At 41.3% G+C, this 20,502-nt stretch overlaps 1 protein-coding gene across 1 annotated transcript in view; it reads left to right on the top strand.

The window, feature by feature from the left end:
• Positions 1-824: 824 nt before the first annotated feature.
• The window catches only part of GRIN2B (glutamate ionotropic receptor NMDA type subunit 2B), a 244,874-nt gene continuing 225,196 nt past the window's right edge, over positions 825-20,502 (top strand). The window contains exon 1 of the mRNA XM_069967319.1: positions 825-1,220. Within this exon, the coding sequence (XP_069823420.1) occupies positions 825-1,220 (396 nt within the window). The remainder of the gene's footprint in view (positions 1,221-20,502) is intronic.

Raw genomic sequence — 20,502 nt, 5'->3', positions numbered from 1 at the left:
TGGCAACCCACTGTAGGCAACTTAGCACAGACCCCTCCTCACTCTTGGCTGTATGGCTCAGCATTCTCCTCTGTTGTGCACGTGATGGTCACTAGAGGCTGCAGTGCAGAGGAAAATTCCAGGCCCTAGAGAGAGGAGAGGGGAGGGCTTAGTGTTCTCACGTTGTGTTTGTGTTAATAACACAATGGGAGAACCCAGCACTTTCTCTGCTTCCGGGTTGGGGCTGGTGGGGGCCCCAAGGCAAGTGCCCCGGATTCCCTCCCTTTAATCCGGCCCTGCTCCTAGAACATGACCCTAAACCAGGGATGGGAAACCTTCGGCCCTCCAACTGTTGATGGGAGTGGTGGTTTTGCAACAGCTGGAGGGCCCAAGGTTCCCTAACCCTGCTTTTACAAAGGGAAGTATCTCCACTAGATCAGCCACCCTCTTATGACTTTAACATCATACGTGAGCGTCATATAGATGAAATAGCCGGGACCTTTGTCACATATATACCGATGGTTGATGTCTATGACTGCGCCTGATACTACAGAATTGTCCATAGGATAACATCAGTTTTTAAATCCTCATTATTGTGAGGTTATAGGAGGCCACTATGACTCTGCTTATAAAGATACTTTCCAGAGATAAGGCTTAACTGCAAAGCTCTTTACATTACAGCGGCCAGTCCATTACTGCAGCATTGAGGATGCCGACAGTGTGTTTTCTTTGTGATTTCTGAAAATCTGTATTTTTATAATTATAAAGATATAAAATTATTACCAAACCTTCTTTATTTACCTCTTTCTTTTTTTTCTCTCTTCCAGGGAGAGTAAGAGTTGAAGATGAGGCCTACAGAAGCCTGCTACTTCTTAAAAATCAGCCTCTTGATTCTTTTCTATGTGGGTTGCTTTGCCCAGAAACATCCCAGTATGGACATTGCAGTAATCTTGGTAGGCACCTCAGACGAGGTAGCCATCAAAGATGTTCACGAGAAAGATGACTTCCACAATCTGTCAGTGACACCAAGGGTGGCTTTGGTGACCATGAATGAATCCGATCCTAAGAGTATCATCACGAGAATCTGTGACCTCATGTCTGACAAAAAGGTTCAAGGGGTTGTGTTTGGTGATGACACTGACCAGGAAGCTATTGCTCAAATTTTGGACTTTATATCTGCTCAGACCCTCACACCCATCCTAGGCATTCATGGTGGATCATCGATGATTATGGCGGATAAGGTAGAGTACACCATTTCACTTTGTTATTATCCATCATCACAGCTAAATAGATCATTGAAAAGTTGTTGTTAGCATTAGCGATGGATGAATCAATAGGGCAATAATTGGGTTAGATTCAAATTATGCAAAAAAAAAAAAAATTGCATGTTTTGTCACTGCTCCTGTATTAAGATTGCAACTTCTACTGACTACAGGCCCAGGACTCTGTATTTCATACAGGAGCATGGACTCTTTAATTTGATAGGTGTTCCTGTCATACTTTTTTTTTGGAAAGAACAATATCAAAGCAATAGACTTATACTCAACCATCCAATCATGATCGTACACAGTGCATGGGACACTACAGCAAATTACTTGCCTCTGGTCACGTTATACTGTATGTCATGTGACGTCACCAGGGCACTTTCACTGGGCTCTCTGGAATAGTGGCAGTGGTGAACTGGGAGGGACTGGAGGGGTGATTTTTTTTTATTATTATTGTTTGCCCCCCCTGGTCATTTCTGTTAGACCTGGAAAACCTTTTTGATGACACTACGGGGAAGATTTATCAAACATGGTGTAAAGTGAAACTTGCTCAGTTGCCCCTAGCAACCAATCAGATTCCACCTTTCATACCTCACAGACTCTTTGGAAAATGAAAGGTGGAATCTGATTGGTTGCTAGGGGCAACTGAGCCAGTTTCACTTTACACTGTGTTTGATAAATCTCCCCCTACATGTATAGTATATGTAAAGGAATCTATTGATCTATTAATGCCCGATTGTTTCTTATAACAGGTTAGCAAAACTAATGCTGCGTTTACACGAAACGATAATTGGCCCGATTGTACGATTAACGATGTCAGAGTAACGATTTTTTTTCATAACGATCAGCGTTTAGACGGTACGATATATCGTACGGAAAAATCGTTTTGCGATTGCGTGCCCGCAGCCCGGCCCGCTCGCAGCCCGGCTCCCCGCTCATCCGCAGCCCAGTCCCCCGCTCATCCGCAGCCCGGCCCCACGGTCAACCGCAGCCCCCTGCGCCTCCCCGATCGCCACCCCGCTGCCGCTCCGATCGGGGAGGTGCCACCCCCGCTGCCGCGACCATACGTTATCCAAGAGGAGCACTGATTGGCTGAAGAGGAGCCGTTTGAAATTCCCGGCTCCCCTCTTCAGCCAATCAGTGCACTGAAGAGGGGAGCCGGGGATGTCGAAGACCTGCCACGCGGAGCAGGTGACGTATGGTCGCGGCGGGGGCGATCGGTGGCGGCGCAGGGGACTGCGGATGAGCGGGGGGCCAGGTGGCGGGCGGGGCGGCAGGCGCCCGGACTATCGCGCGACGACTGTTTACACGGAACGTTCAGCAAATTTTTTGCGAACGACGAACGACGATTTAATAACATGTTGAAAGATCAAAATGAACAATTTCTCGTTCGTCGTTTGATTGTTCACTGCTTTTACACGTACGTTTATCGTTCGAATTCGATCGTTATCGGGCAAATTCCCGCAAATCAATTAACCGGCCACCGCCGCACGTTACGTTGTGAACAGCACCCAGAAATAATAGGCGGGTGCATTATTTTAACGTCCGTTCTAAAGAACACAGCGGGCGGCATTGCATTGACTTCAATGCAATGTCGCCCCTGCAGTAAAGAACGGACGCTGATTGCATTGCAATCACCGTCTGTTGTTTACTGAAAAAGAACGTAGTGTGAACATAGCCTTAATCTTTACAACATGTCGTCCAATGCTATCCTTCAGATCTGACACTGATGCAGGTCTGTCACTTGCCTCTGCCTTAGTTTAGGTAAATAAAATACCATTACTGCTAGGGGGCCACCTATCGCAAAATTTTTGAACAAAAACGTTTTATGTAATAAATATTGACACAGTGTTAAAGGGAAACTTTGAGCAGGTTAGAAGAATCTGACCTGCTGATATTTCCCTATAGCGCACAGGGCTCTGAGGATGAAGGTAAGTTTACCATCATACTCTGCACCATGATATTAGGAGTTTAATCCATATGCGGTATAAAAATTTTGATGCACTGGGGGTAGGACTACTGCCCCCAGTGCACCGATCCACTCCCAGTGCTTATTGGAATAGGCATTACACTCCTATTATTATAGAAATGGCGCAGAGGATGAAGGTTACAAACTCCACTTCAATCTCAGAGCCCCGAGTGCCGTAGGGAGATATCAGCAAGTTAGATACTCCTAAACTGCTGATAGTTTCTCTTTAAATGTTGGTTTACACATCACAGCCATATGGCACTCGAGAACCAGACGGCAAAACCACGCACAGCACACCACAAATTACTTTATGTTTGATGGAAATATAGGTAAAGCACATGAAAACAATGAGCTCCACTTGGACTAAAGTCTGCATCAATTCTTCTTCCCCTAGGCTTTATTGTTCTAATTGACAACCTGTGTTGCCATGTCCACAATGGGAAAGATACTTAGTCAACTTTGGGTAGTCAGGACATTGATTAGTTCAGTCAAATAAGGATAATTATGTGTCCAAAGTTTATATCATACATGTAGGCCATAAATATAATGGAATGGAAAAATCCATTGTGTGCACAGGGCCTAAAGTCATGCTCCCAAGTTGTGGCTGCAGCATGCATATGAGTCCACATTTTCTTATAGCTTAGTAATTGACCACATAGCTTTGTCACGTTTCTGTAAAATGTTCATTGCTTTCTATGTAAAGCTATTGAAATAGTATGTTTGTCTAATAAGTACCTGCTCTGTGTCATTACTTGAGTACCATGTCCCCAAGTGCTCCTCTTTCCCCACACACAACCCATAGATATAAAGTGCTGTTCTATCTACTAAATGGTAGCTGCCAGTGTGGAGTCACTTCTAGCAGCTTTTAAATTACAGAATAGCTCGGTAATACGTGATCCGCACGAGTCAGGGTTACATTTCCTTCATATCTGACAACTAAACAGCTGCTTATTATACACAATATCACAGCAGCAAGTATGTGATGGAAGCAAAAATGTTCTGAAATGGCTGTCCTCATCCGCCTTTCAGCTGCTCGCAAAGCCATTGTGCCCCAGCAGCCTTGATTTGGTTATATATATATATATATTTTTTTTATTATTATTATTATTATTATTATTTTTTTTTTTTTAATTCCCTCCCTTAAATATTTTTTTTGTCTTGCACAAAGACAAGCAGAAAATTGTGTGTGAAATAGCCTTTATCCTATGTTCCAACAACACGGGCGTCACTTAATTGCAAATGGGAGCCATTGTCCCATGACTGCCACAAATAATGTTGAATGACCGCCATAATTTTATGCTAAATTCCTGCAGTGGATTTTTTTTAAACACTGCGGCCGTATATTACTTTAAAGAGGTTGTCCAGAGACTTAACATATATATATATATATATATATATATATATATATATATATATATATATAGTGTATAAATAAAAATAAGTCACTCACCTCCCCTGATCCCTCACAACTCCTGCTTAGATGTCATCCACTTCCCACTCGTAACTGCTTCTGAGATGGTCGATCTAAAGGGTACCCTGATGATTGGCTAAGAAAGGCAGCCCCTGCTTAGGTGACTTGCTTTGGGAGCAAAAAATAGTAGTAATAACCAGGGACTGGATGAAGTCAGACTGGGAGCTTTGGAAGATCAGGGAGGAGGTGAGTATCATTTTTTTTAAATTATGGGAGGGAGTCTATATCTCACTTGAAACACACCCTTAGTCTTGAAACACACCTTGAGTATAATTGTTTTCCTAATAAAATGCGGACTATGACACTTAAGTTATATGCTACAGAAAATGAGCATCAAAAAGTGTAAAAAGAACTTTCTTCCTAGCACCTAAAATAATAAGAAATGCACGCATATGTGGCTGCTTTATAATTAACTTGCACTTATGTGTGGCGGTCAGTTCAAGGTCATTACGATAACTGGAAAGAATGATTAATAATATAACAAAAATAGATAAACCTTACATATAACGACCCTAAGACGCTGCAGACGGTGAACCATGAATAACGCTAGATTTTAGTGATGTCACATGGAATATTATATTAGGTGAAAGTATAAATAGCCATTCTAAAATGTAATGTTGTTATCAAAAACTTCCTGTTTGGAGTGCACCGTTATTAACCTGCAGGGATACAGATACAGTAAAATTCTTTGCGTTTACTCTACAAGTATGTAATTAGTAATTGTGCATAGTCTTGGACCAAGAGTTAACTTTACGTTGGAGGATGCTCTGTGTAGCGCCTTATATTAAAGCATCCTTTATAGAGTAGAATAAAGTATAGTATACAAATATATATATATATATATATATATATATATATATATATATATATATATATTTCTGTCTATATTCTATCTATCTAGTTTATATGGGTTTTCCATGGAAACATTTTAAGGTTACATGCCTCCCTGTGCACTCAATATAAAAAACCTGTATACTCACCTCCCTCTGCTCCCTCACTGCTGCAGCTGTTAAGCGTGCCAGGCCCGCAGCAATCTTCTCTTTCCTCCTTCTGATGACATTTTGTTCCTTTAGCAGACTAAAGGATTGGCTGAGTGGACATAAAATATCATCAAAAATAGGAAGAAGAGCAGTTTGATAGTGGCAGCAGTTGGGAAGCAGGGGAAGTGAGACACGTAACTTATTTTTTTCTCAAAGAAAACCCCTTAAGGGTGCGTTAACACGTACAGGATCTGCAGCAGATTTGATGGCACAGATTTGAAGTTTTAGATCCAAAGCAATTCAAATCTGGGCCATCAAATCTGCTGCAGATCCTGTACGTTTGAACGCACCCTTAAAATATTTCAAATAATCAATGTAGAGCTATCTCCTACGATCTTTTTGAACTTATACCTTTCATAAGGAGTCATCTTATACATCTAGAGGAAACAACATAGGGGTTCTTTACTGTAAGAGCAGTGTGACCATGGAACTCTGCCAGAGGAAGTGGTAATGGCAAACTCAGTAAACTAGTTAAGAAGGGGCCTGAATATATTTCTGAATGTAATAATATTACAGGTTATGATCACTAGATCTGAAGAAGGATTGTTGATCTAGGAATTAATTCTGATTGCCAGATTTGGAGTTGGGAAGGATTTTTATGTATGGTGAAGGAAAATTGCCACCTCCCTTTTGCCTTCCCCGGATTAGTGCTTCTCTTATTTCATACGTTGGTCTTTGCTATGATAAATTACTGAATTGTAGGTAACATAAGAGTATTTTTTACCTTTTATGTGTAGTTTAAGTAGACATCAATCATGAAGTGATGCCATATCCTAGCAATATATGTGTTCTTCTACGGTAGAGCAAAGAACATCAGCCTATAATTATACTCTATGTGTAAGGTTAAGAAACAATTTCTTATAAGTCCCAATGGGCCGCACTCTCAGCAGCCGTCCTTTGTAGTTACTAACTTAACCATTATGGATTGTACATTTTCTCGGGGACAAGATCTATCGCTTTTTACGTCAGAAGACACTTTAGATAATTCTTGGAGAGGTTTGTAAACCTGACTGTCTTACTAATGGTTAAAAAGGTAATGTAGTTATTTGATAAGTAACGCCGCACCATAAATCTGTCCTTTGGAAATCGATAGGGATCATGCTGACCTTTGTCCTTTCCTCCCCTCCTATAGCCTTGGATAGGTAATTTTTTACACTATATCTTCAAGGGAAATTTTTTTGAAGGAGACGATTGACATCTACCACACAAGGGTTTTGTTAGTAGTTTTTTTCTGGGTAAGCATTGCCTAATTATAAGCTTATTCTAAGGAAAATAATAAAAAACTTTGTGTTCATATTGTGGGGCAATAATATACTGACAGATTTTTTGTTATCAGCTTGAGTTGGTAGGTTGTACCACAGGGCAAACCAACCACCATAAGTCTTCGATTATCTCAGAACTTGGCTCAACTTCTCTTCTTGGGAGAAGAACACTTGGTCAAGATAGTTTCCCAATCTCAATGGTGTTGTCCCGGGTTGGCCCATGGCAAGAGTTCATGGGTCATATTTTGTCCAAATATTAGAATATATTGATAACGGCTTTATAAATTTTGTAAAAGTCATTGGAGAAGGTGTCACGTCATCGAAACGTGTTGTCACTTGCTAATAGTTAATATATTCCACAATTCCAAGAGCATGGTACTTGGATACAACATCATCCACAAACTTTACTAATCCTGGGGACCACTGGATGCTACACAGTTCAGCGCCATTGAGATCCCCTTTGATAAGGACACATTGGCATACTGCCAGACCATAGAGCTAATAATATGTTGAAGAATATTATATAATTGTGTATTCACTGGACTCTATATAGGCATAGAGGGTAATTTCACACTCCTGGTGGTTCCTCTTTCAGATCTGACCAGGTTGTTTAATGGCGGCTTGTAGTTTGGAGGCCACTGAGGAGACTAGACAAGACATTAAACCTATAAATTGATATAAAGCTGGTTGTTTCATAGGAGAGCATGTAATATAGGAAGTGAGTGGTTTTCTGTATTGGATCAATATTTATGTTCAAATAAATTTTATTAGGTATTAAGTATATAATATCAAAGAAACTGGTACATATAAAGTGAGAAAGGTAGTAAAAACCAGATCAACAAGACCAGTCAAGAAAGTAAAAAGTCCATAGTCCTTCTGGAGGTGACGTATCACCAATGGCCGATTGCAGAGCCAAAAAATTGAGGTACTGAGATTCCACATTCAAGAAGGAGACAGGAAAGTAAGAGGCGCTGGGGTAGGCTGCATTGCTTCATCAGATTGGGCCCACGTGGGGCTCGTAAGGAGACTAATAATTTCCTGGAAACACTGATCTTCTTTCATTAGCTAGGAATCGAGCCCGTAAAGTTGACAGATGTGACATGACATTTTGGTTGCAATAAGCAATATTTCTATACGTACGTGTGTGTTGAAAGTAGGTGGCTGCATGGAAGAGTTATTTTACTACAAAGCCAAGAGAGTCAAAAAGTTTTCACATGAAAGATTTTATGTATTATGGTCCAATAAAGTGCTTCTCAGCGCCAGGGCACGGATAAATCTAATTCATGGTTTAAGAACTCAGAACTCATTTAAGTCACCATTTACAATAATTCGACATTTGAATACCGTTGGCTGAAGAAGTTGGATGCAACCCTAGGGAGTCCAGAAAAACTTTGATACAGTCGTAGACCATAGGTTATATCCATGTTTTCCAGAATTCCCTAGGGGTGCATCCAACTGTTTCAGGCACCTTCGGCCACCTTCTTCTTCAGCTGCATGAACCTTCTTCAGTAACCAAATGCTGAACGATTCGACTTGCAGCACGCTTCAGTTGTACTCATCTCTAGTCTAAACCAAATATATTTGGAGGTATGCATTCACCTAAGGGAGGTCAAAAGCATGCACTGATTATAGTAACCGTTATACAGTATATTGGTATATAATGGTGTATATTGGTTTTTATATATATATATATATATATATATATATATATATATATATATATATTTATTTATTTTTTTAAATTAACCCTTCAGAGTGGTGTAAAAGTGCTGGAGAAAATGCACTGGACTAAACAGGATGCACTGTCCTGGGATGATGATTTATACAGTACACAATAGATGGCATGTTGAGGGAGACTGGATTATTGATGCACTGGGTTTGTAAGGTGCATTGGGAGAAGAAAGTAAAGAAACAGCAGCAGGGTCACAGCAAGGAAAAGGTTATCGTAAAGCTAAAGTATAGTGTAGCTAAAAGGAGTGGGGAGGGGGAGACCACTCTGCAGTACTGTTGACATATCGCAGAGAGTACACTACAGTTTACACGAAGGACGACTACCCTGACATCTATGGGTGGTCAGAGATGAAAAGGAAGCCTTGATTTACTTTTAAGGAACAGTATGGATCATCCTCAGCCTGCAGGTATACTGTCCAGGCTTTTCCAAGCTCTCGCTTTCCTTGTCCTCCACATATCACATGCTAAGCCCTGCCCCCATGTACTATAATTTGTTTTGGTCTGTCTGTTACTAGAGACAGGTTTTCCTTAACAACAGGCAGTGGATAGCAGGTTGTAAGAAAGGGAAACACTTAGTGACCAAGAGTTTAGAGCTGGTTTTCTGGGGTAAGGAGTCATTTTTGGTAAATTAACTGACCTACAAATATGCAAGTCCACACATTAGCAATCAAATGATGGGGAACTTTAAAATGACAGTGACTGTTTATATAGAAGACCTTAGATAACTATGAAGATGCATCACTTATACTTTATTAACATAGAGGTCTATAGACGACGTATACCACTACATGCCTATTCATTGGCATAGGTTGGAGTTATCCAATGGAGGTCCCGATGTATACGTCACAGTGTAATATAGAAGCCATCCAAGCATCATTTCAGGCCCTAATACAGGGAATTAAGTGCCTTAGGTTTGACAATAGCTTAACATGTCTCGCCAGTTGCTATTGCAGTATTGCCACTGCCCCATGATTGACATAGTTATCCAACTTGATGACCACAACGTGTGAAACAATGAGTTTCCCGAGACGTACTGCAGCATCTGATGTCTACCATTATCCTGTCATCATCCCCAGTAGGAAAAGCATTCTCCTTCAGGATGCAACAGACCAACGTCACCACTTGGTATAGACTTGCTGAATTGCAGAAGTCTACATTTAGGGTCGGCACGTAGATAAGACAAGTGGATACTTACTTCTATGCCCTTGTTAGCAAAAAAATGTATTCTTCCTATTATTGTTGGTATTGCAAACGTAGTCGGCACAAAGCAATCCGTTCTTCGGCGCTCACAACTTAGCGTCTCCCATGCATACAAAATGCAGTGTTCATATTGAGAGAAAGCGAAGGTCATTCCGACTGACAAGGATTCGTATTCATTTATCGTGCGTGCTGCTACACAGCTGTCAGAGGTTTTTATTTTAGGAGCTGGACTGTGCAGGCTTTTGTCACCAGCTGTTTCTGCAAAGTCAAATTCAACAGTGCAGCCAGACATACGTATTTATACAGGAGACTGCCTACAGTCAAGACATGTTAGATCAGAAGACCTAAAGCACACACATAGCTAGACAAGCCGCAGACGCAACCTGGGCAGAACCACGAGTGCACATGTGAACTGAGCCAAGACGCATGATCTGTAAACCGCAGCACAATTCCATTATAGACACGCGGAGGGCGCTGTGTCTCCTAGGGTCATTGACAATGACCTTCCTGTGATATAAGCATGTCATAATGGACCGAAAATAGATCAGCTATTGGTCATTTTCAAGACCTCTGTTGTATCTATGGCTTCAGATTGTTTGATAATGAATTATCAGATTTTAACATTGAAGAAGTTATTTTCCTGCTGTAACAGATATTATATTAAAGGAGTATTCTGAAGAATAAAAATATATATTTTTTTACATTTGTTTCATAACTTTATTTAAGAAATTTTAAATCGTAAAGAATTACGTTTCACATTAGATGGCAACAGTAAGGGAAGACGTTGCTCCTCTCTGCTGCCACAAGCGGCAATGCCTGGAACTGCAGGGCTGCACAAGCCTTGGTCCCGGCTCAGTTACATACAGTATTACTAGAACTGCTGCTTATAGTATTAGGAATACTGAGCTTTCCCCTGATATCTATTCTGATGCATGTTAGCATTAGAATAGATATTACACTTGGGAAAGCTGTCTGTGTTAGGAGTAATGCAGGCACAGCAGCCTGGAATAACTGTCAATCACTACTTGCTCTGCTCCGCCTCCACTTTGTTACGGCTGCAGCTCTACTGACACAGACTGCTTCCCCAAGTATAATGTATTCCTATGCTAGGGAATGTACTAGGATAAATACGAGAAAGTGAAAAAGAAACTGCACTAACGATATCTAACTGTTCCAGCACCAAGGCTTGAGCAACCCTGCAGTTCCTGGCATAGTCATTGGTTACAGCAAAGGGGTTGCATCACCTTTTACTCTACAGTGAAAACTTTTTTTAAATGCAATTTCTTTAAGGTAAGATTGCAAAGTTCAATAAGAAAATATATATTTTATTCACTGAAGTACCTCTTTACAGTCTAAATGGTCAAATCAGAATATCATACTAGATACTCTAAGATTGTGTTTTACAAAGGGCACAAAATTGGTTAAAAGACCACTGGGGAGGGGCTGATATGTTAGGGATGGATAAGAAGAAGAGAGCAGTAAAGGTGTGAGAATCTGTGATTTTATGAGGATAGGTATCTTGGAGGTTGAAGGTATATTGTGGGGGCAGGTTGTGAACAACTTTTTGTGTAATTTTCAGTAATTTAAATGGAACCCTCTGGTAGCCAGTGAAGGGATTAGCAGAAGGGATTGGCAGAGGAAGTACAAAGGGAGAGATGGATTACTTGGATATCAGGGCTGAGGGTGGACTGGAGGGAAAATGGGTGAGCACACTGGATGTTGCAGTAGTCAAAGTGGGAGATGATTGGGGTATGCTCTTGAACAACACAGACAACAAATATTTTTGGGGTTGCAGGTGGCAGGAGGTGGACAAAACATGATCAAAGATTCAGTGCCAGCACTAGTCACTAATATAAAGTTCCTGATGTAGTCATCCATAATGGTGTTTTGCTAAGGGTAAGTTGAGAACTCCAAGATGAGGGACAAGCCAATGGCACACGCCATCCAGGATTTGGTTTTACCCAATCAATACAATCCAGTAGCCCTTGTTGTATCATACTGATCAATAACATTGAATCCTGGATGGGGAATTCCCTTGGTTGGTTGCTACATGTTGGAAGAGTCAAAGGTTTACAGCTTGTCCCCAGCAGTCCCTTCTACATATAACAATACGGCCAATAAATCTTGATGTAAATCTGTTTGGCCATATTAGACATGCATGGCGGCCTAGATCGGGCTCATATCCTTTTGGAATGCAAAACCAAATAATTGATGTAGCTGTTTATTTCTGTATCTTTAGAGAGAAGTTTTTTTTCCCTAATCCGATGCCCCCTTTAAGGGGATGCTCCGCTCTCTATACAGACTATTAGAATGAAATGAAGATTACTGATGACTATTGTTACTACTTAGACTCTGTGATCAGTTTCAGTGAATCACTTTATGGTTTCTCTAGTCTTTTACGGCCTAACGTCAGCTTGCATTTAGTCTACCCTTCATTGACCTATATCGGCTACCTGTGCCGAGATCATAAGTGTTTCTAAACCTGCCACTGTTCATCTTAACAGATGCAATATCTTGTTCTCCGAGCGCTCGGAATTACAGAGCCTTGTCCTTTTATGAATTCCTTAATATATGTAAATGTATTTTTCTTGCACCTGACGACATGATACATGTAAGATGCCGGTGAATGCTTTTGGCATGCCTGGAGGAATAGAAATTTACAGTGGAAAAAAAATATATATTTTGATATATTTATAAAACTGAATTTTTGAAAGAAATGGGGCACTAACCCCATAGATACAAATAAGTTTAAAAAGTGTTTTAAAAAAATGACAATTGACCTTTCAAACCTGAAGGCCTTCTATAAATGACAATGTTTTTTTTTTTCTTTGTACCAAAGAACTTAATGGAATTATTTTAGATGAATCAATGAACAACACCAAAGTACGAGTGCACTGAAGGAAACGGGTCTAATGTATTGGCCTGAGGCAGGTTTGTAGAGTGTTTCCATAAGATCAATAGCAACAGCGCCACTAAACCAATTATCCTATAAATTAATAGAAACATAATAGGATGACCTTGTGAGCTGTATAACATATGGGTCCAATTATCAACAATACAGCTAGACTATAGAAACACTGTATCCAACTGGTAGATTTCACCCTCCAAATGTAAATCCCTCTAATATTTCTTTGAAAGGGATTGTCCAGGGATTAGAAAATTAATTATGGCCGGGGGTGATGTAAAAAAAGAAGTCGTACTCGCCTCCTCCGCTCTAATGTTTCAGGTCCCCTGATATAGGAACATCACAGAAACTGCCCCACCAAGCCATCAGCCAGTCACTGGCTCCAGTGGTGACCCGCCTCTTCCAGTGAATGGCTAAACTGGGTAGTTCCTGTGGTATCAACCAGAAATGCTTGGTGATAAGTTAGAGACCTGAGTCATTGGAGTGGGAGCGGTGTGGGACTGGGGAAGGTGAGTATGACTGCTTTATTTACACCACCCGCAGCAATATTTCTTTCTTATAGCCAGACAACCTTCTAAATCATAGAGGCCCACACATCCTAGACTAAAGTTAGCCAAACCCACCGCCTTCTGTTGGATTGGCTGACTTTTTATTTAAGATAAACAGTGACCTCCTGACTCTCCACCAACATATGTTGTCAGTGGAGCCATTTGGAGGAGAAGTGCCTGGCTGCGGCAAAGCTGAGGATGTTGGGAGCTGGACCCAGATGGTTGTCTCTTATCTCAGCTTATCTCAATGAGAGTTGCATTCTGAAAGACGAGAAGGTCTGTTCACATCTACCATGTTTCCCTGAAAAAAGACAGTGCCATATATTAATTTTTGCTCCCAAAGAGGCACCATGTCTTATTTTTATGGGTTGGAGCCACATCATAGAGGCCCTGTACACTGGGGGCGGGTCGGCCCACCTCCAGTGCTTCAGGCCAGGTGGGTGCTTGGTAACAGACCTGTGCCGTGTGCTGGAACCGGGCTGCGGTTAAAAAAAAGGACTGCGGCATCGGTATCTTAGGTAAAAACATTCACTTTCATGGTATATTCACTTTAAAAACAAAAGACATTCTGTATACCAAAGTTATAAAAACATAAAAGAAACACACACTAATGCATTTCTCTAAGAATTCTTAGTCATAGCATACAGTGGGATCTTTTTACCCTTTTGTCCAATGAAACCTACAAAACAAATTACAATTGCCGGCTGTACCCTGAAGAAATTGAAAACTTTGTGTTGGAGTTAGCCGCAGAAAACCTATATGGTCCCCGTGGAAATATATTTGTACGAAATACAAAAGGCAATTCGAAAGTGAAGGAAAGTCCAAAAAGGAGGCGTGCAGGGTACATGATAAGAGACAGGGGTTATAAGTTACTAACAAAAAGTTTAAGCTCTAACAAGCTTACTGTAGACAGCCCAAAGTTTTACAAAATAAGAAAAAAAAACTGGAAAAATGTACACTTGTTTTTTTTTTCCTTGCCTTTTTTTTTTTTCCGAATCTGTGAAAATGGTGCAGTGTGAACACACTGTTAACTACAGTGCTCGAATGTACATTTTAAAATGTACACTGTGTAAAAAAAAACTTAAAGGTTGTCCAAAAAAAAAAAAAAAGATATCTTATCTACAGAGTTGATAGACACCTTGCCCCCCCATCCCCCACTACAGTAAAAAAAGAGGGTGGAAGCAGTTGGCTCCATACTCCTTATAGTCGGGGGGATACTTCAGCCTCGACTTATATTCACTTTAATGGGACTCAAAGCTGCAATAATGCACTGCCACCACTACAGGGAGTATTGAGCCAACTGTTTCTGGTCCCTTTCTCCCTGTAGTGTGGGCAACGAACAGCTGATCGGTGGGGGTGTAGGACTTCAACTAATCATAGCCTATCCTGTGGATAAGTTAATTTTTTTCTAGACAACTCTTTTAAGGGATACATAGCTAGGACAAGTTCCATGAAAAGCTTTTTCTCAGTAATTGAAGCACATTACAAAGCTATATAACTGTGTAATATGTTTCAATCACCTATCTGCCTCAGCTTGCTCAGCTCCGATTGGCTGAACAACTGCAAGTCATGTCACTTGCTTATCTTCTCTCCCTGACAGACTCCCAGCACATAGGCAGCCTCCCCTCATACTCTCTCCTGCTGCCGAGTAGACTCAGTGAGTGAAGGAGTCATGTCACTAGGGAAGATAAGCAAGTGACATGGACCCAGATGGCTTGCAGTTGTTCAGCCAATCAGAGCTGAGCAAGCTGAGTCACCTGACAAGGCAGGGGAGGGGGAGGCTGGTGTAACAGGAGCTAGCCCAGCCCTCCTGCTGATGACTTATCGTCACAAGAAGAAGCTGAGAGAAGAGCTTGGTGACGACAGTAATTAGTTCTGTGTGAGTTTCTTACACTTCCTGGTGGGGGGTTGAGGGGGGAAAAGACAGGGAAGGGGGGCAGATAGGTGATTGAAGCACATTACACAGTTATATAACTTTGTAATGTGCTTCAATTACTGGGAAAAAGCTTTTCATGGCACTTGTCCTTTAATTTCGCGTAGCATGAACACACATTTATCCCATTGTATAGATCTGCAAAAGAAGAACCCATGGAGCCTCATCGAAGAGTCTGGAAACACAGGACTAGTCAGATATCCCTCCGGGAAGGACCCAGCCAAGGGGTGGCTCCTGTAAGGAAACCACCAAAACCACCACTATTATAAAAATGTCATGTGAACTCATACTAGCTGCATAAGCTCCATGTATATATCTAAATCTCAAAGGCTCCATGCACGGTAGAGATGAGCAAGCCTCAAGCTTGCTCAGGTTTCTCCAAACCAGAATGCTCAATATTCGATTACTGGTGGCTGAAGAAGTTGGGTGCAGCCCATAGGTTGCATTCATGTTTTCTCGGACTCACTAGGGCTGCATCCAACTTCTTCAGCCACCGGTATTTAAATGCCAAGCATGAGACAAAAAGTGATAGACCCAACCATAAGTCAAAGATGTCCGGTGGGTGCTGTTGGCGCCCATTATGTGATGAATCCATCACAGCTTGAATTGTACCCCCCCCCCCCCCCCCAAAGAGAAGAATAGGGTCGGCAGTGCAGATGTGGACTCGGCCTTCGATATAAGTACCAGCACATTGATACACATTGTTCATTTAGTATATATACAAAGAATTAAAGGGATCAGTCGAACATAACTTTGACAAATACCTTTAAACCCTGCGATAAAGGTGCTGCGTAAAATGTATATATGAAAAAACCTTGATGTAGGAAGAGCAGGCATTGTTCAAGACAAAAGGATCAGCGGGTGAAATGGCTAACATAATAGTTAAGAACATAGGGGATGCTGTATAGATATTTACCACTGTGGGAGTTACGACAACACGCTGCTTAAAATGGCAATTAGAGGGAGGTGAGACGAGAGCTGAAAGGACAGAGCGTCTCTATTTATCCTTGGAATGGGAGCGTATAATACTTTCATAAAAATATTTTCAAAGCCGTAGAATTCATTAAAATGAACGGAAGGTGTCCTGATGGAAAGCCAAGGTACACCGAATACTTTGTTTCAATTATGTGTTATAACGTCTCGCAGTGGTGTCGACAACTCAACAGTAGAACACCTGTGCCTACGGCGAGCATGTATTCTCTTGTTTGGTGGTCACATGACTTCACTTCAAGGGAATTTTTTTTTTTTTTTAATTTTAAAAAAGTACTGAGATTTTTTTCTCTTATCTGTATATTTTCAAATCAATTTTAATTCTTAATTTTATCTTCTGAATGATTATGGATGTGTCCATCTTGCCTGAGCTGCTGTCTACAACATTTAGAGTAATGAGCAGTCATATGAGCCATACAAACCTGTATAATGAAGATGTACATTAACTTCTACGATAGAGTGAAGTTAGTGTGTTTGGGCATGTTCTGTGACCTGTGTAAAAGTAACTATGTGATAAGTGATACATATATGATCTATGGGGCTGATGGAGATGGTCAAGTACAGTGCTTGCCTATCTTTGGTACTTCGGGAGGGAGTGGAGAAGGTCAAGTAGAGTGTTTGCCTTTCTTTGGTACTACTGTAGAGATCAAGTCTAATTACAGTTCTGGGCTGTCTTTGGTATTTTTGTAGAGAGTAAGTGGAGAAGGTAGAGTACAGTAGTTTGCTATCTTTGGTACTCCTGTAGACTGTGCATGGAGAAAGCCAAATACAATTCTTGGCTATCTTTGGTACTTTTGTAAACAGGGAGTGGAGAAGATCAAGTACAGTGCTGGGCTGTCTTTGGTACTTCTGTAGAGAGTATATAGAGATGGTCAAGTACAGTGCTAGGCTATCTTTTGTACTTCTGTATATAGTGAATGGAGAAGGTCAAGTACAGTGTTTGCCTATCTTTGGTACTACTTTAGAGGACAAGACCAAGTACAGTGTTTGCCTATCTTTGGTACTACTTTAGAGGACAAGACCAAGTACAGTGCTTGGCTATCTTTGGTATTTTTGTAGAAAGTAAGTGGAGAAGGTAGTAAAGTACAGTTCTTGGCTGTCTTTGGTACTTCTGTAAAGAGTGAATGGAGAAGGTCAAGTAAAGTACTTGGCTATCTTTGTTACTTCTGTAGAGAGTAAACAGAGACGGTCAAGTACAGTGCTAGGCTATCTTTGGTACTACCGCAGAGTGCGAGTGGAGCAGCAGCAAGCATGCTTGACCAAATGCTTGATTCTCATGAGGTAAAGGTACTCATGATCAATGTAGTCCCAGCAAATGGATCCAATATGAATATGATCATAGGACTAGGTGGTACATTTTATTCTTAGGATAACCCCTTTAACTTTGTAAAATTTTACTAATTTTATCATAGATAAGTTGGTAACCTTCCGACCATTAACTTTTCCGCCTCACATAGGAGAGGTCCAGACATACAGGAGGATATACAGTACTCACGAGAGTATGCTAGTATGCCCACATTGATATGCTGATATTGCTATAGTCTCTCTAGTACAAAAATATATATATTAATGGAACAGGATAACAGAGTGGAGAGTGGGGCGGTGAACAGGGGCCATGTGTTTCCATGTAGTCATGGCTGGCATGGTATACCTAACGGTTCACTAAGAATAAGCATGTAGTTAGTCCCTGTTGGCTGCTGTCAGGAACGCTGGGGTAGCACTGGGGCAACCACAGGTGCGTAGAATGCAAGGTCAATATGGCTGCTATAAAATAAAGGCTAAAAACGCTTTCCTGACATATCCGTATCGGGATCTGGAGTCATTTTTTCCCCTTTCCGTCCATTTCTATGTCTCCTATGAAATGTTCCCGACCCGCTCTCGTCTTGTAAACCAAAGCATGCAGGTTTTGACCTTTGCTGCCATTGATCTTAGCTTTTCTTATTCTGTGTGATTTGCTTCAGTGAATTTGTCTCAGCTGCACCATAAGCATTCAGCCTTACATAATGTAGAGTCATTTGTATTTAACAAAGAGTAAATGAGATTCTTCAAAGTGTCAAAATGGTTGTTACTTGTATGGAAATAAGGCAATGGTTGTACCTAGAATGCTGAAGGTGTTTATCAGGGAAAAGGCCTTGTTTCCTGCGGTGCACACAGTGGGGCAGATTTATAAGTCCAAGTCACGTTCTCTTTTAGGCTCTGTTCACACGCTGTACAAACAATGGTGTTCATGAACATTAAAGCAAATGTACCATTAGTACTTTTACTTAAAGAAGTCCGGCAAAAATTTTTATTAAAGTATTGTATTGCCCCCCAAAAGTTATACAAATCACCAATATACACTTATCACGGGAAATGCTTATAAAGTGCATTTTTTTCCCTGCACTTACTACTACATCAAGGATTCACTTCCTGGATAACATGGTGATGTCACTTCCTGGACAACATGGTGATGTCACTTCCTGGACAACATGGTGATGTCACTTCCTGTATAACATGGTGATGTCACTTCCTGGATAACATGATGTCACTTCCTGGATAATATGGTGATGTCACTTCCTGGATAACATGGTGATGTCATGACCTGACTCCCAGAGCTGTGCGGGCTGTGGCTTCTGGGGAGGATGATGGCAGGGGGACACTGAATGACACAGGGCACTGGAGGGACACTGAGCATTCCCTCTGCCATCATCCTCTCCAGCAGCCACAGCCCGCACAGCTCTGGGAGTTGGGTCGTGACATCACCATGTTATCCAGGAAGTGACATCACCATGTTATCCAGGAAGTGACATCAGCATTTTATCCAGGAAGTGAAGTCTTGATGCCGTGGTAAGTGCAAGGAAAATAGCATTTCCCATAATAAGTGTATATTGGGGACTTGTATAACTTTTGGGGGGCAATACAATACTTTAATAAAAATATTCGCCGGACTTCTCCTTTAAGTTTTGCACATGGATAGAACAGCGCAGACCGTTCTATTCCCGTGCACCGGCCGGGTTGAAGCACTGGAGGTAGGCCGGCCCGACAGCAGTGGGAGGAAACCCCCGCACCTCTATGATGCGACTCCATTGACTCTAATGGAGCCACGTCATAGTGTGAACATAGCCTTATAACGGCCGTAGTTTACCGTTAAATGACAACCTTTCAATAAAGAATTGCTGTTGTTTGTACATCGTATGAACATAGCCTTACATTGAACTGAAGCTGGGGCACGTATTAGGAACACTCATAGTAGACACTCATTTTGCCTTACAATAGGAAGAGTTGTACTAAAGTTCCTAAAGAAGTACTGAATGGTACAATGCCAATAGGTGAGTCTTGTAGGCCATTCAAAGCTACACTGAGAAAAACTTACTATTTGGTCCCCCCCTCCCTTTCATGGTAAATTGGCCAACAGCTATTTTATGCATATGGCCATCTATTACTAGATGCCCAAGATATAAAAAAAAAGCAGAGTATTGTCCTTAAATGTAATAATTTACAACGTTGTATGTGGCGAAATCTCATTTCTATCATTTATATAAACCATAGTTCATCTACCACTCATAAATCAATGTATTTTCCAGGCAGGCAGTATCCATGTGCACACAGTGTCCAACTGGTAAAAAGAAATTACCTGTTAAAAGCCACCAAAGAAGTCATTTAATGGCTTCTACACCCTTCAGCAGTTTTTGTTAAAAAATGATCTGCCGCCACGGCTACTAATCTATAGCCCCTGATTACTGTATATGCCGGAGCCGACACAGTATTGACAGGAATATTGATACGTTCCAAGACAGTGGTAACACTTTAAAATACGCTATTTCCAGGTATGTCAGCAGAGTGCAAAGGAGGAATAATTTACCGTTGTGTGCCTGTGTATAAGGGTATGTGCACACCGAGGAATTATCGCTGACAACTTGCAGAAGATTCCGCTGCTTTTGTCTCTCCGCCCGTACCATAGACTCCATTTTATGCTCGGGCAGATTCCGCGTCCACCCAAAGAATTGACAAGTCAATTCTTTGGGCGGACGGCTGAATCTGACGAGCATAAAATGGAGTCTATGGTACAGGTGGACAGTCAAGACAGAGAGCGCGGGGGAGAGCGGTGGAATCTGCTGCACGTTATCCGTGAGAATTCCTCATACCCTAAATGCCACCTAAGGGTAGCTTCACGCGTTCCGGATCCGCAGCGGATTTCACAATGCGAGTTTGCAGTGGCTCCCCTCGTTC

This window comes from Dendropsophus ebraccatus, chromosome 4 (assembly GCF_027789765.1).
Source record: "Dendropsophus ebraccatus isolate aDenEbr1 chromosome 4, aDenEbr1.pat, whole genome shotgun sequence".
Lineage (NCBI taxonomy): Eukaryota > Metazoa > Chordata > Amphibia > Anura > Hylidae > Dendropsophus > Dendropsophus ebraccatus.
This window is presented reverse-complemented; position numbering and strand designations above follow the sequence as displayed.